The sequence below is a fragment of the Nanorana parkeri genome, unplaced genomic scaffold (assembly GCF_000935625.1).
Source record: "Nanorana parkeri isolate BGI_ZX_2015 unplaced genomic scaffold, ASM93562v1 scaffold112, whole genome shotgun sequence".
In the NCBI taxonomy this organism is placed as follows: Eukaryota; Metazoa; Chordata; class Amphibia; order Anura; family Dicroglossidae; genus Nanorana; species Nanorana parkeri.
Genome location: NW_017306380.1, coordinates 894,656 through 911,718, shown reverse-complemented (window position 1 = coordinate 911,718; position 17,063 = coordinate 894,656). Strand labels below are relative to the sequence as shown.

General features: G+C 39.0%; 2 protein-coding genes across 2 annotated transcripts in view; both read left to right on the top strand.

Annotated features, from left to right (window-relative positions):
• The window catches only part of LOC108784359 (cytohesin-interacting protein-like), a 26,763-nt gene extending 13,469 nt beyond the window's left edge, over positions 1-13,294 (top strand). The window contains exons 4-8 of the mRNA XM_018553145.1: positions 4,408-4,504; positions 7,187-7,280; positions 7,516-7,582; positions 10,487-10,553; positions 12,812-13,294. Coding sequence (XP_018408647.1) covers positions 4,408-4,504; positions 7,187-7,280; positions 7,516-7,582; positions 10,487-10,553; positions 12,812-13,284 — 798 coding nt within the window. The 3' untranslated portion in view covers positions 13,285-13,294. The remainder of the gene's footprint in view (positions 1-4,407; positions 4,505-7,186; positions 7,281-7,515; positions 7,583-10,486; positions 10,554-12,811) is intronic.
• Positions 13,295-13,363: 69 nt separating this feature from the next.
• Positions 13,364-13,826, top strand: LOC108784360 (cytohesin-interacting protein-like). Its single transcript, XM_018553146.1, has one exon. It carries the CDS (start codon positions 13,399-13,401, stop codon positions 13,816-13,818), a length of 420 nt encoding a protein of 139 aa, XP_018408648.1. The 5' UTR covers positions 13,364-13,398; the 3' UTR covers positions 13,819-13,826.
• Positions 13,827-17,063: the final 3,237 nt, after the last annotated feature.

The following is a 17,063-nucleotide window of genomic DNA, read 5'->3' as shown; positions in this document are numbered from 1 at the left end:
AAAATTTCCCCCCCCCCCCCCCAGCTGGGGTGAAACTACACATCCCATAAAGCATTGCAAGAGTCTGACAGCCACAGACATGACTCTCAGAAGCAGATGCATTATGGGATTTGCAGTTTCACCACAGCTGGAGGGCCCAGGTTTGGCTACCCTTGCAATACAGAATTCAGAGTAATCATGACGAGACAAGAGGTGTGTTATTCACAGGATTACTGGGTAAAAAGAAAGGGTAAAATAATCCTAAAAAAGGAAACTAATGCAGCCACAATATCTAGGGACTGGTAAGCTGCAATTTATTATGTTTTAGTTTTTGGGGTTATATACACTTTTATAGTAATGATGCATAACATTTATTGTCTCTTTTGTGCATAAAGAAGCATCATAGATTTGCATGCCATAACCCAGCCAGTATTATCATTATTATACAGGATTTATATAGCGCCAACAGTTTGCTCAGCGCTTAACAATATATGGAAGACATTACAATTACAATACAATTCAAGACAAGATGGTAAGGAGGGCCCTGCCCCTGAGGGCTTACAATCTCTGACAAAGCGCTTGTTGGGAATAAAATTGGTTGGATTATTGCATGTAGTTCCATTAAGTGCATGCTTTTTCAAGATGAGAATTAGGAACTATTACCCTATCCATTGAGGGCTGATCCTTATTCATTAAACACCTCGTTATCTGGCATCTACGGGATTGGTAAATTCCGGATAAATGTAGTTTCTGGTTGCTTGGGAGTTACTATTAAAAATAGGTCTAACTAATGCTATACCCGAAAAACCAATACCAGCGCCTCCGGCTGCAAGGCGGGCCAGCTGTAACGATTAATGGAACACAACAGAGGCAGCTCCCACCGGTCAATTAGACCACCGATCTGGGAAACAAAGGACAAAACAGAGCGCCTCCATAGTGTAAAAACTTAATTTACGGGTACGACGCACAACTGGAATTGTACTTACAAAAAAGTCGGTGGTAAAAAGCATGTAAAAGTCAATAGAACTTGAAATCTCTAGCAGCGGGAGTTTGAAGGGATGTATCACATCAGCGTCCTCTGCCCCTGTGAGTTTGAAAGGTCTACGCGTTTCAGGGGCATGCCCCCTTCATCAGAACCTGCTTTTTACCACCGACTTTTTTGTAAGTACAATTCCAGTTGGGTGACGTACCAATAAATTAAGTTTTTACACTATGGAGGAGGTCTGTTTCATGCTATACCCCATACTATACCTTATCATAACATAGACTCTATATTGACTTCATATTAATATTGCAATGCAGTATTTAAAAACAAATTAAGACAAATAGGCACACGATCGTTTCCAGGATAATACATGCCACAGATCAGCAGAACAGTGAGTGCACAGGGGATTTTTTTTCTGGTTAGATGAGAGTTCTGGCTAGTTGAATACTGGATAACAGAGAATTTACTGTATTTAATTACAGAGAGTACAGGTAGATTATGGTACTGAGTATGTGATGTCAATAACCTAATACTGAAGTACCATTTACTTTCCCACAGAAGGTCAAAGAAGCATTGACTTCCTGGGAATTATTGCCTCAACTGATAAGTGGTCAAAAAGTTATTTTTAACAATCTACGGAACTGGTCATTTATTCTCTTGGTGGCACTTATATGATTTCTGATGAACATTTGCTTGGGGTCAACTGGTTCAGTTAACTGCAAATCCCAGTTCAAGTGCATAGACACTTTTATTACTACTAACAGTAAATCTATATGATATTGCTGCAAAGTATTCCGAGGCCCAAGTGGTGTTGAGTAGGAGCAAGCTTTGTTTCTCTCCTGTTTCATATTTGGATTAAAAAGCAATATTCTTTTACCACCAATTGATTATGTGTAAAGGCCACTTCCAGGGAAAAAATCGCTGTTATTTCAGTGTTTATTGTCATCGCTCCTCTGCCCCCTTCACATGACCCTCTCCTAAAACTATTTGCTATAAATGTCCCACTTCTTCTTCGATGAAAGAATCTCTCAGATCTGCCTCTGTACAGTGTGCATTCCTTCTATAGGGGGACTGTGGAGATGCAGAGAAGAAAATGTGAGCGGACATACAGAATCCGTGATTTTAGACAAAAATATTAATAGGTCTTTCTATAGTTGGTTCAGAAGCTCAGTGCTATAAATTTGGGTGCTGGGCTTTCATAAATGTAAATTTCATAGTAGCCATCCATGCTTACTATGGGAAGATGTATCCAGGCTGAAAGCTTTCCTGTTTGGAATGTTGTTTTTAAAGGAACAATAAAAGACACAAACTAGTTGGACATGCAACCCAGGAGACACAACCTGCCTGCTTAACAGCTGTCTTCCCCAATAAATCCCTATGGTTGTAGGTGTCCCTGTTTTCTTTATGGTCCACAATTTGAGCATTTAGGTTAATGTAAAGCAAGGTCAAAGTAAAGCGTGGGCCTGTATGTTTCGAAAGAGAAAGTTGCAGGATCATATGATAGGGTTGCAACCCTTCCAGAAGCACCGTGAAAACTAATTATGGCTTCAGTGTATTATACAGGTGATGGCTTTCTTACCTTATTTCTACTATGGCACTACTATTGTTTACATGTCATATTATGTGAACAATTAATTCATATCACGTTCTGTGGATTATGGTGTTTCAAAACTAATTCTTTATAGCCCTGTATTGCTGCATGTTATGATTATTTACCTGACCTTAGCTTAGAAATGCCTTAAAGTACCCCCTACTCTTAGGACTGATTTATAAATCTTCCACCCAGCATATAGCTGGGTGGATGCTGTCCGTATGGCACTAGCGCTACTAGATGATGCTGAGCAGCATAGGAAATTCCAATGCTTCCATCTAGTGGTGGTGGTGTTATAAATCAGCCCCTTAAATAAGGGTGCCTTAACTTTTTTAAGCATCCTTAGTGGAAGTGTGCTTATTGCCCATCCACTACAGTGCTCTGTGCTGATATAGCAAAGTAATGGTTACAACCCTCATCATAACAGATTTGTGCTGAGGAACATTGGGGGCATGTCTGACCAGGTCTGTTAGGTTATGAAGTGAAATGGCCAGAGATGTCACACTGTGTTGTATATTGAACTGCACAGTCATATTTAAACAACAGGAAAGTGGAGACAAGAAACTGAGGTTGTTAGCACAATGTCTTTCTGACTGAATATCTATTTCTGTGACTTTAACTGGGGTTTACACATTGCACATTGCTTTTCTTATTAAGCTTGTTTGTGATTGCTACAAAAAATATCACTTCAAGCTGTGTTTAAAAAAAAATCTTTTAACTACAGTTCTTCACTGTCAGAGTTTACCTCACAATTACAATATTATATGTATTTAAAAAATCTACGATGATGAGGTCACCCTGTTGTTTAAGACAGATGTTTAGAAAAAAAGTTGGTATTTTATATTGGACCATGCCTATTGGACCTTTCCCCATGTAACAGATGCCCTTGAAGTAGCATAAATGGAGGATCGATACCAGGCAGATCTTCAAGAACTAGGTTTATTTGGCTAGCCAGGAACATGCAGCAATTCAGACACGTTCAAATAATATGGGCCTCTGGGCCATTTTTATAGTGATTTGAACAACACCTTGAATTATCTCCAATAATCAGATAGTATTACCACCCTGTAGTCGTATTTGACTGTGCCAAGAACATCAGATGGGTCTTCTTGCCTTGACAAGACTCCCTCACATCAAGGTTAGAGGACAGCTATCTTGGCATCAAACCTACTGTTCATTAAGACAAGATCAAAACACATGTTTTTGACTTTCTGTCTTTTGATCCCTAGTTACCTCAACTTATAAGGCCTAAATGTTCTACATGATCTCTAGTTACCCCTATCTACAAAACCTTAATGTTCTACATGAACTCTAGTTACCTTGACCTACAAAGCTAATTGTTCCACACGTTGCTTATTCATATAACTCATTATATATGTATTTATGTGTATATAAAATGTTTACACTATAAGTCAGGAAACTATTAATTGTTCAGGACTTATCAGTTTGCTTACTCATTATTCTCTACAATACATTGCTAATATGAAAGTAGAGAGTTCATCTAAATGTTATTTATTATATGCTATTATATTTTAAAATAATGCTCTACAAGGCTAAACGTTTAAGCAACCCAACTATAATAATATACATAATAGTGTATTAATATCAATAATCAATTAATTAATAATCAACTAATATCAATATGAAATATATGGTTTAATATCAAAATCCCACTACACCTTGTTTCTGTATTAACTGTAGCAGTCAGATAACAGATTTTTTTTAGCAGGTTAGAAAATTAAGGGAAGTATGGATTGTTTAGGGGAACACATGCACTTTTTCCTTCAGACACTTCTTTACATAGAAAGTCTGGTATAAGAGTATAATCTAAATGCCGCTGTTTGCTTTCTAGACGTACAAATTGCAGTATGAATTTGGTTCCGAGATGAAGACCTACGTGTGCAAAGTCCATGAAAACAGTCCATCCAGTAAAGCTGGTTTGAAAGCAGGTTTGTGCCTTGTTTGTTTTTTGCTGGTGTGATCTTTATTCATATGCAAGGCTGGGTAAATATGGCCAATGTTCCTTAAAAAAGTAAATCTGACTTTTGGTTGGCAGTGGAAGTGCCTATTTCCTGGTATCCTGCGCTGAAGGTAAAAGGCTGCCATTGTTTGGTTTTGCCTCTAAGAATGCAAGTTCCAAAGCTGTCTTAAGACACAATCCTTTCCACTGAGTCATTGATTGTGAACTAACTTCACAGCCCACATGCTTGCTCCAGATCACAAGACACCTAGCATTTTCAGAGGGAGGTCAGCAATGGTGCAATGTTCTCACTATAGTTTTTCTTAAATAGGTTAGTCTAAAACAAATATTTCAAAGTTTGCTGGAGAGTTAAACCTTTTAATCTTATACCTGCCCAGGACATTGGTGCTAAAATCTGTGTACACCTGCCATTGCAGTTAAGGGGGCCTCCTCTCCTGTTGTAATGGTATTTTATTTTAATGATGGCATTTACATCAGGAAGAGTGGGAATGCCACACAAAGGTTGGAAACATCCAAAACTAAGATAAGATGAACCGGAGCAGAGGCAGGAAACATTGCAGGGAGTCCAACAGTCATAGAAGGGAGGCCATGGCAGCCATGAGTTCAGGAGAAATGACAGGGTGTCCCTAAGCCAGCTGACACATCTATAAATGCAATATTGCCTTTGTCTTGTATTTGGAGTTTTTTTCTTTAATTTATATTAGTTTTTGGGTGGATTTTTTGTGTTCAAGGATTGGGGAGGGGGCAATAGTTTAGCCATTGTGATTTTTTTTTTTAATTTTCTGGGGGTATCTTTCGTTTTGTGGTAATAGGGTCTTTTAAAATTTATTTTTGGGTAATTAGAGTGCACCAGTCACTTGTTGCTCGCCATTCGCTTATTTACTGACTTTTTTGCAGCACTCCACTGCACAACTTGAAAAGTTAATTAAGTTTTGGAGACAATGGTGTGAATTTACTAAAACTGGAGCAGATTTTCATTTAGCACCTGTGCATAGTAACCAATCACTTTCAATCTTCAGCTTGTTCAATAAATTCCCCTAGTGTGCAACAAAACACAACACCATCACCCACATTCCCTGCACCCCCTGTCAACATATATTTAATTTCAATAAAAAAATTAAAGATACAGCTCTTAAGTGTGGGTGAGTAAAAAAAGGTAGTGGGATCACTTTTTCCTTTTTGTAGTAGTAGTTTATAACAACGTGTATGTAAATACATAATCAGGAGACAAATCATATACTAAAATCTGCGGCAGTTAAACCATCATGCCCCACTATATACTGTATATATAAACATTAAAGTGAATATATATTCATTTTACATGGTCCAAAAAACAAATATATATTTGTTTTTTGGACTTTAATAATGTATACATTAATATATATGTAATATATATGCACTTTAATGTGTATATAAAGCTCTATCTGACTTGATGCAGCTTCTAATGCACCCTATTTGTAAGGTAAATAAATGTCCAGGTGCTCATCCACAAAAACATCCATACAAATCCAAAGTAGATATAAAGGTACTCACTGGTCTTGCAGCAGAGATAAGTCAAAGCATCAGCATTTTATTGTCACTGTTTCAATGGAGCTCAGTCCAGCTTTAGCAAGAAAGCTGGACTGAGCTCCATCGAAACATTGATAATGAAATGCTGATGAATTGAATTATCGCTGCTGCAAGACCCATGAGTGCCTCTATACCTACTTTGGATTTATATAAATATATATATATATATAAAGTATAAATATCTTTAGTGAAATTCTCCTATATATATAACTACAAGCTCATCACAGAAAGATTTAAAAAAAAAAGCTCAGTCGATAATTCCTTTGGTTCTCCACAATTCCTCTTTTACATTATAAAAGATAATTACGTTTCACCACTTCTCCTCTTCATCTCAGCAGGGAGATAAGCTGTCATATAGCTATTTACAATAAATGATGCAAAATAAACTTTATATAGCCTAAATCTGTTAATGAACTGACAACGAATGAAAGCTGTTTCATTTACATGTAGAAAGTCCACACAGCAACCACTTGAACCAATAGATCCAACCATAGTTGTGGCTCAACCTGATGCATTTCGTCAATTCATTGATTATTAATAGGCCTTTGAAAAAGTATTTAAAAAAAATATAGCTATGGCCCTTAGATTTGGGTGGGTAAAAATTAGCCAGTGGCCGCCAGAGTTTGATGCCAACACAAACAGGCCAAAGATCAGAGAAACAAGCCACAGTGTAAGAATGATAAGACTCTCACTTTGTTTGCCTAATGAAGGAACCGATGTGTGTTCCAAAATGTTGCTATACATTGTGAGACCTGATTGGATGTCAATAAACAAGGTCTGACATTCATGGAACTCAGGGGTGCTGGTGATTTCTCCACTTATTACCGAATGATACGACTGTCTCCACACAATTACAAATCCTTTGCAAGGTAAAGAGTAAACATGTATGCATTCCAACTGTGTATTTAGCTTTTTGTCTGAAGTTACACTAAACTAGTTGCTGGAAATACAAATTTGAAGAGATAGTTAGATGACGTTTGTTTGGTTCCTCTCAATATAATGCTCACATCTTCAGAACAATACACTTCCTATATGTAATTAAGGAATCATAATGAATTCTAATGTTTTGATGCTCTGTCAGGTGACATGCTGACCAATGTCAATGGAGTGAACACGGAAGGCTTCTGTCACCAGCAGACTGTTGAGCTTATGCGATCCTCAGGAAACTTCCTCAGGTAAGTAACGTATGTTATTCCATATAAGGGTCACTCAAAATGCCACATGAGTTAATGCAACAATGTATCAGACATTTGCATTGTTGCATTAACTCATGTGGCATTTTTCAAGACCCTTTCTTCTGCCCCGTGACCAGATCTGCCATGTATTATCGACTTGCAGCTGAGTTCTGCTTTCAGTTACAGTAACAACAGAAGGACTGGCACTGCCTTACATGTACCATTTTGTTTGCAGAATTGAAACAGAAATTAGTACAGATATCAGACGATCAGAACTCCAAGCAAGGCTGATGCTATTAAAGGTAAGCTACACTGTGGTGAACTGACTACTGGCTCCAGCACAGCTGAATACTCTGTGATTGCCAACACATTTATAACAACAAGGCTCTATGGGAAGTATAGAGTTCTGGTAGCAATAACATTGTTAAAAATATTGTATACATGTGCCCCTCTTTGCCCTGCGATGTTTTGAGAAAGCGTCAATTCAGTAATGATCTAGAATTGCCTATGGGACCATTACAGGGTTTCTAAAACATTTACCATAAGACTTAGCGAGAGATTTAAAGGGTATCTATGGTCAAAAACTAAAAATAAATATGTATTCTATATTGAATTTCCATAAGTTCTATCCCACTCCTAATAACCGTATATATCTAGAAGTTTGTAAACTTAGATGCACATAGGATGTACTTCCTCCATGCCTTGACACAATTTCACTCAGCCCTCTGACTATGAACTTCCTTGTGTCACTAAGCCTGCCATCTGAAATAAAACTAATCATCTGAACAATGTAACAGCATCATTGCTGGCTGGAAGCAGCAATGAGGAATTGAAATGGCATCAAATCTAGCAGCACAGAGACGTAAAGCAAACTGGGAATCCAGAAAAGTGATGGGTGATGGAAGGCACCACTCACTATATAATAGTATTTTTTTCAAGCAAGCTTTGATTGCATTATCAAAAACAACTCTACTATGTATTCATGTCCCAATGCTGATGTTATAACAGGATAGTATACACTGTGACTTTAGAATACCTTTAAAATCTGGTCCTTCCACATAGAAGCCCATATGATCAGAAATGCCTCTCTTAACCACCTGGTCACTATGTGACTCCTCCAGACTCCCTGACTTCATTATTTTTGGGGTTGATGGTACAAAGGTAAAGGCTGCACATATAATAACTCAATTTTTGTCCACTGAGCCTCATTTATCAACATATGCCAAATAAAAACTGTCCGAGCTGTTCACGGCCACCAGTCAGAATCAAACTGTCAGATGAGAAGCACCTGATTGGTAGCTGTGGGCTATACACATATCATCATTTTATTTTAATCATAGATTGGTTCTTTTTCCACCTCCTCAGCCAATCCAATTGTACCTTTGCTCCCCCATGCTGCACTTGTAGAATGAAAAGTAGAATCTCTATGGCTTCAGGGGGAGACAAGAACCATGTTTCAGTGAGACATTTTAATAAATAAGTTCTGCAGTTTCATTTCTCACATTGATAAATGAGGCTGACTGTCTTCAGAATTCAAAGCAGAACACGATGGGGAGAGGGGTTACTGACAATAAAAGGAGATAAATTCCCCACTTTGCATTTGCTCGGTCTACATTTCAGTGTTGCATGACAGAACCTTACCAAAGGAAACATCAAGTCTGTGTATTTCCGAGCAGTGTGGTTTTGTAGATTCTACAGATTTATAGAAGTGTGAAGACAGGCAATCGCTCCGCTGCACTATAGCCAATGTATTTACATTTTAAATGCAGATGTTAAATGCATCTAAGAAAAGTTTTTTTCGTTTATAATACCCATCATACAGGTAATATTTAGACATATTTCCTCTGCTACATACATTATATATATATATCTGTAAATCTTCAGAATCAAAGCACGAGAGTGTGCCTTTGCCTGGTTTCCTGTGCAAACACTGCAAATAGTTACATATGACTGAGTTAATGTTTCATGTCCTATATAGAACATGTTCAAAATTGTCTCTGAGCTTTGAAAAATCTAGCATTAAGGCTTAAAACTTAAAACTCCAGGAAAATACACATTTACTACTTTTTTTTTCTAAACACTAAATAGTGTTCTCAAACAATTCATCCCCACACAGCTACCTCCTCATGTATCACTTCTCCCTTTTAGATTGTAAGCCCTCTGGGGCAGTGCCCTCGTTACCATCTTGTCTTGAATTGTATTGTGATTGTAATTTATTGACGCTTCATGTCAAGCCTGATGAAAGGGCCCCAAAACGTTGCTATTTGTTTTGAAATGAAACGTCAATAAACAGATGTGTTCTTCCCTTCAATATGGTATGCTGGTGACATCGTCTTTTATATTTTACCACAAAATTGGGTAATAATAAATGTTTTATCATTTATTATAGGGGAAACCATTTTTTTTTTAAAAAATTCGGTAATTTTTCCTTAATATAGTAAAAAATAAAAACCCCAGTGGTGAATAAATACCACCAAAAGAAAGCTCTATCTGTCCCCAAAAAAGGGTATAAAATTCATATAATTAAAACGTTGCATGACGGAATAAATGTCAGTCAAAGTACCGCAGCGCTGAATTCTGAAAAATGGCCTGGATGGGAAGGGGGTTTAACACCACGGATGTCAACTGGTTAACAAGTTTCTAGAAGACATGACAAATAATGCAGTTTTATCCAACATTGTTTACAAACAATTGCCCTGCAAATCTCTGAACTTCCATTCTGTGCAAAATAGGCGTTCATTCCGAAAGCAGAAACTAATGTTTTCCAGGTTTTATGTAATTATGGCTACTAGATGGAGCAGAGGAGTATAGAAAACAATTACTTTTCTAGTGGCCAAAATGTGGTATTATATTATATTCGACCTAAAAAGAAAATATACTACGGAATGTTTGATTTTGCCTCTATCCCCACAGAGTGAACATTCACAGAGATTTGCAGGGTTAATGGCTCTGTGAATTGTTCATAAATAGACCCCATAATGCAGTTTGATCCAACATTGACTCATTGCTGATTGCATATTCTTGACTTGAAGAAGATGCTCTTTACTGTTGTGAAAGGACTTCTGCCGCTCAGATCAGTAAGGCCAAACACACATCTTCATATTATCTTTATTTGCAGTGATTTTAAGCTTTTATGTGTATAAGTTACAGGCACACTCTTTAAATTTGGTGCTAAAATTAAACACAACTTTACTTTATATTCACAGCAAGATTTCCGGGCAAAATACAAAGAGCTCCAGACCATCTTAAGAAAAGAGCATCAGCTGCTTTATGGTAATAAAATCACTTCATATTTAGTGTTCTTCTTGTGATCTTTATGCCAAACTATAATAATTTTGATATTTTTTTAACTATACCTTCAGCTAAAAAAAAATGTCCATTTGAGAAAGAGCAGGGAAGGGGTAAAACCCCTGTTAGTTGTTGCCAAGCAATACTCACCATCGCCACGCTCCAGAACTGCCCTCTGAGTTCTCTTCTGTGGTCCAGCGTGGGTCCTTTTCCAAGTTAAATGATGGCCATCGTTACTTAGCCAACTTCCTGTAAGTCCAGGATGCCATGGACACACCCCTTGGAGATACCCTATCTCCGCTGCACAATGTTTGCAGTGTGCCTGCCGACCCCTTTGCGGCCAGAGCGCCCCAGGTTGCCAAGAGCCGGGCGGAGAGATGTGTTAGGGCTATACACATCTCTCCTCCCATCCCTTAGCTACCTGGGACCCTCTTGCCGGTGTCCCGCCCAGCTCCTGGCAACCAGTGATGTCACTGGTTACCAGGAACTTGGTAGATTGCTGCATCCCCCCGCCACCTTCGGTGGAAAAAAAGCTAGGGGAGCCCCTGCTCATCAAGCCACCATGTAGGGGAATGCTACAGAGAACAGCTATTATTACATATAAGAGAACAAAGAAAATAATGGCTCACACCATGAGCACAGTTTCCTGCAACAATCAGGACCACCTACGGCACAGGACAGAAGCGGAGGAAGAGGACCCCACTCATGACATGATGTGATGGAAGTCATTAGAAAAAAAGTATGTATAATTTAAAAAAAAACTGTGGGGGGTGTTTGGGGTATCTGGAAGCAGGAAGTGGGCTTTAATAATATCGAACAGCAAGCATGTAAAAATGTGAATGTACTGTTAAAAATTACTGTGCTGCAAATGTTCAATAACAACCCAAAATATGTCCTAACTAAAAACACACTTTGCTTTCCCTTTTATAACTAAGAAAAATGAATAATCCCAATAAAATGAATTACATAAGAAACATGAACTGCATAGAACCACAGAACATTTTACAACTCAAACCACAAGCCTAGTAAACCAATTACAGCTTGTAATAGTAAGCCACAATTCACTGTTATGAAACATTTACTTAAATTGTATCCACCTAAGAAACATGAACATTGCTACAGAACTGGCAAACATTCACTGTAAGGATTGGTGAATATACCAAGAGCAAGCCATTCACCAGATACAAAGACAATAGAAAACCAGGTGCATGAACCTGAACCCCCCCCAAAAAAACGAAACAATTTTGACTTGACTTTTACTTTATGGGTGATGAAAAGGTAAGAGTTACACCAACAACCCAGGTCTTTACCCACTCCATGCACATAGAAACACATACACCATTGTACTGATACATTGCCTACTCTGCCCAGGGCTAATGGTTTTTCCATCGTCTGTCCTGGTCCCCTTGGAAGCCTTTAAATTGAACTACACTTGGCCAAAGAGGACTACAGACAGTCTACAATCTACAAACAGACACGTATTAATATTTATAATCATGTGCCATGCATGCACAGGATTTGGAGAAAAAGACAATCTAGCTTGACAGGCCTGTGAGTGTAAACTTCAGTATTTGCACATTCTTGCTATTCACAGTAGAAGGGAGGCTGGAAATTGTTAAAGATGTACTTTCTTTTACATCTTCCAAAAGCAGCGGATTGGCAGTTGAGAAGTGAGGTATTGGCAGATGTCAGAGCACAGCAATTTGGATGAGGTTAATTATTTAGGATTGTGAAACACACCTAAAAATGACATGTTTAAAGTTGAACTCTGGGCAGATATCAGTAACACACATTATGGCAGCTCTGTATTTGTTAAGTAATCATTAAGGACCCATTTACTTCTACGCAATATGTTATAATGTGTGGCATTAAGGCAGCCCATTCAAAATAAGGCCAACACACCCTAATGTGCCTACTTTGCATTGCCAGGTGTTCTTCCGTGCTACAAAAGTGCATTGGGGGACTGTAACATGGATTTCAAATGCAACTTGGGAAGGAACCTACATTGCATATGATTTCAGTCGGAGAAGCTGGTTCTATTCACCTGGCTGTGCTGTATTGCAGAACTGTGCAAATCTCAGGGCCAAATGGATAGAAATGCAAACCCTCAGGAAGGTTAAACAGCTCCCAAATAGGTATGTAGATATTTGTCTGGAGTTCAGCTTTAAAGGGAAAGTAAGCAAATCTGAAAAGTATCTGTCTAACACTTCATGACTGTAATGCCCTCCACTCTTTATTTTCAGGGACAGTGAATGAGCACAAAATTCGAGAAGAGTTGAAGAGCCTTCATTCCAAGATGTCTGAGAGATCCACACCTGGTTCCTTCTTGAATAAATACCGGATGTCCAGTTCAAGCAGCACCAAGAGCTTCGCTGGCTCCATAACGCTTAGCGAGGACGGTTTGGGGTCTATGTCTGAGTACGAGGAGGATTCGGGAACGGAAGCTTTCAGTCGGCAGTCTAGTATTGAAGAAGACTATTTCATCTTAAAGTTCAATGGGCTCTCATTAAGAAAGTCTTCGTTAGCACGCCATAGGAGCATTAGCATAACGAGCAGCGAAAGTGAGCCGATGTCACCAAACTGGGACACTCTAAGCCTCTCCAATTTTTTTGGGACATTGCCTCGAAAAGCCAGACGAGGAAGCATCAGAAAACATTTCCTGAGGTTCATCCCGGGTCTCCAGAGATCGGTGGAAGAGGAAGAATCTCCTTTGTGATTCTTGTGTAATAGACGGTGAAGCAGCATTAATTAAGGGATTCTCCACTCTTTATTTTCAGGGACAGTGAATGAGCACAAAATTCGAGAAGAGTTGAAGAGCCTTCATTCCAAGATGTCTGAGAGATCCACACCTGGTTCCTTCTTGAATAAATACCGGATGTCCAGTTCAAGCAGCACCAAGAGCTTCGCTGGCTCCATAACGCTTAGCGAGGACGGTTTGGGGTCTATGTCTGAGTACGAGGAGGATTCGGGAACGGAAGCTTTCAGTCGGCAGTCTAGTATTGAAGAAGACTATTTCATCTTAAAGTTCAATGGGCTCTCATTAAGAAAGTCTTCGTTAGCACGCCATAGGAGCATTAGCATAACGAGCAGCGAAAGTGAGCCGATGTCACCAAACTGGGACACTCTAAGCCTCTCCAATTTTTTTGGGACATTGCCTCGAAAAGCCAGACGAGGAAGCATCAGAAAACATTTCCTGAGGTTCATCCCGGGTCTCCAGAGATCGGTGGAAGAGGAAGAATCTCCTTTGTGATTCTTGTGTAATAGACAATAATGTAATAATTGGGACAATCATGTGACTACATGTTCTTATCTAACAGTGCAGTGCAGTGAACTGGGATATATGACAGCAATCTCATACCAAGCAATCAGATGTATGTTTGGAAGGAAAATCGATTGTATATGGCAGAAGAAAGCATGACTGATGAAACTAGAACTTCTACGAATCCTGCAGCAAATAATGCCAAATGTATTATACTGTACGTGTAACGAACCCCCTAAGGGGCCGCAGAGAATAATAGAACCATCCATTATCGCCATGTCTAGGGGTAACCAGATCCACATTACCCATTAGCACTTACCACCCTCTATGGTGACGGATAAAAGCGAAGTCCAGACTGTAGATATGATGCTGAGGAACTTTATTGATGACTAGGGAGAGGTTGAGGGTGACGATCATCCAGGCTGGTGTAGACTTCTTTGACAGACTGATTAGGGGAAACCAGATGAGCAAAGAATACAAATCAGCATCAGACTGATTAAAATAGGACAATAACTAAATTTAATAGCACTCCTGCCTACAGGGTGCTACATATGTATTATATATGTCCCCATTAATGAAGCTCAAAGTTCCAAGGTTTAAAGTGAACCTTTGCTTTGCCCATGCTGGGTAAAGCAACAGATTCATTTTTATGGTGCACATGAGCATTAAGGGCCCATACTCATCTCTTCTTCACTCCCCCACTGCTCTGTTTGGCCATTGGGAGCCAATTATTTGCTTTCAGGTAAGGGAAGCAGGTGACTCACCTCTCTTCCTCCCATGTAATTGTGCTGGTGTTGGGTGAGTTCAGGCACCCAGCATTGTCACATAGGATGATGAGAGAGTGTTACTATACTATACTAAATTTACTATATTGCCGCTTACCAGCCCTTAGATGTGGTGGCTGCATATTTTCTCAAGCTTTTTTCAACTTTATCTTTACCTGGTGATCCTGCCAGTAACCCGATGGCCACACTCACTCACTGTACTGTATCTATGGAGGAGCAGCATTGACATCCTAGAACAAGAAGTGTGCTAGGACTACAGAACACCTCTTCCATTACTCATCTCCAAAACAAATTGAGGAGGTGTACTCAAGTTCACCAAAGTAACCGATGCAGGGCAGATAAGGCTACTTGAGCTAATACTACAAACCGCACAGGAAATCATAATCTTACTGGATTTCTGGCAAGATCAACAGTTATTTTTCACATTTATCTAACAGATATAACAAAACGCTTTCAAAAGTATATTTAACAGACCAAAAGGGAGCAAATAAGAGATGGTCATTGTTAGCGTTTACTACATTTTAAGCTCTGTGTAAGCTACAAAGCATGTCTTAGAGCTTACATAGAGCTAACTTTACTCATGGCAGCTGAAGGGTGGCAGCAGAGCAAGGAAACACCAATGGGGTCACTATCAAAGTGACCCTGTTTCCTTGCCTTATGTGGGCACAGCACAGGTTCACTGTAAGCTGTTCATACACACATTAGTATGGTTATTTAAATTCAATCTTTTATTTTATTTTTAGGTATTTTTAAGTATGTTTTACAAATGTCTACACATGTGTGCTGTTTTCTCCGATTTGGTTGAAATTATTTTTGACAGTACAATCAAAATTCTGTACAAAAAGTAGATTGTTCTATATAACACAGATTACAACCCATCAAAAAGATCCAAAAAGTCTGATCACTTCCTTATTTTCAACCTCAGAAACATGAAAAGAAATAAAGATATACACAGGGTTCAGTTGTTCATAGGAATGAGCAGACCATTGAGCTATTCAGACTGAGATGTGTGTGGTCAACATTGCATACTGGTCTTTTGTTAGATGTGATAGTGTTAGATTACTGATTGCTTTGGGTTACTGACGTTTGATGTTAGGCATAGTAACAATTTTCTGCCCTTAAAACAAGCTAGAATCTTATTGGTTTGTATGCATTGCTGCACTTCATATATTACCAATAGTCTTTGAACTGTCTTACTGAATTATCACGCTATTGCATTAAAGCACTGGTCCTTAAACTTTATAAAAAAGGGCCAGTTCAGAACTTGGGGAGAGTGGTGGGCTGTGATCAGAGGGAATGAATAATGCCTCAGAGTTTGTGAGCATTGGGAGTAAAAAATGGCCTAGCTTCTGTGGTTAGTGGGAGGAGGAATAGTGTCCCATCATTGGTGTCAGTGAAAGGAATAGTGCCCCATCATTGGTAGCAGTGGAAGGAATAGTGCCCCTATCATTGCTGTTTGTGCGAGGAATAAATTCCTATTATTGGTGTCAGTGGCAGGAATAGTGCCCCATCGTTCAAGTTAGTGGGAGGAATAGTCCCCCATCATTGGTATCAGTGGGAGTAGTGCCACATCATTGGTGTTAGTGGGAGGAATAGTCCCCATCATTGGTATCAGTGGAAGGAATAGTGTCCCATTGTTGGTGTCAAGCAAAATAATAGTGTCCCATCATTGCTGTCTGTGGGAGGAATAATGTCCCATCACTGGTGTCAGTGGGATGACTAGTGCCCCATCATTGGTATCAGTGGGAGAAGTGTTGCCCCAAGGGCTGGGTAAATGTATGCAGAGGGCTGCAGTTTGAGGCTCTACCTTGTAGCAACATGAGAGGGGCCTAGCTCTGCTGTGGTCCTCTTGTTTTTGAAGGTACTTAAAGTAGAGAGCTTTGATTTCATTGGAAGTGCTCCTACATGCTACAATTGGTATTTTCTCTTGCTAATTTAAATATAATTAACATCTTTTAGGCTTATCCATCAGGCTTACCTGATAAGGGGAGGAAGCGAGTGTAAAGCTCAGTAAACAATGAATACAAATCAGCAGTCATCCCTCACTTATATAACTACAGAATAATTAAATTCCTTACGATTGGTGGCTACTACATTGTGCAAATTATTAATTTTGCTTGGTAAAAGTCATAAGGAGTACTGTTATATTTGAATGTACAGGCTTTGTCCTCTGAGACAATGCAGTCTGCAGTGAGCTGACTTCATTTTTCCTTATTGATGACAATGATCATGGTTGTATATAGGTCATCAACTTTTCATAAATTAAGGCTAAAGGCCAATAAGAACCACTCTGCCAGTTTTCCCAACCCTTTTCTGATAGCAATATAGGGTAGCAGAAGGCATTAAATAACTCCACTATATCAACTGATCTGATTTGATATACTACAGCAGCCAATCATGTGATTCAAAGACTAGAAATTGATCACATGACCTCTGCTGATGGGGAGGATT

Coding starts and splice junctions, on each gene's coding strand:
- LOC108784360 (XM_018553146.1), top strand. CDS start 13,399: ATGTCTGAGAGATCCACACCTGGTTCCTTCTTGAATAAATACCGGATG.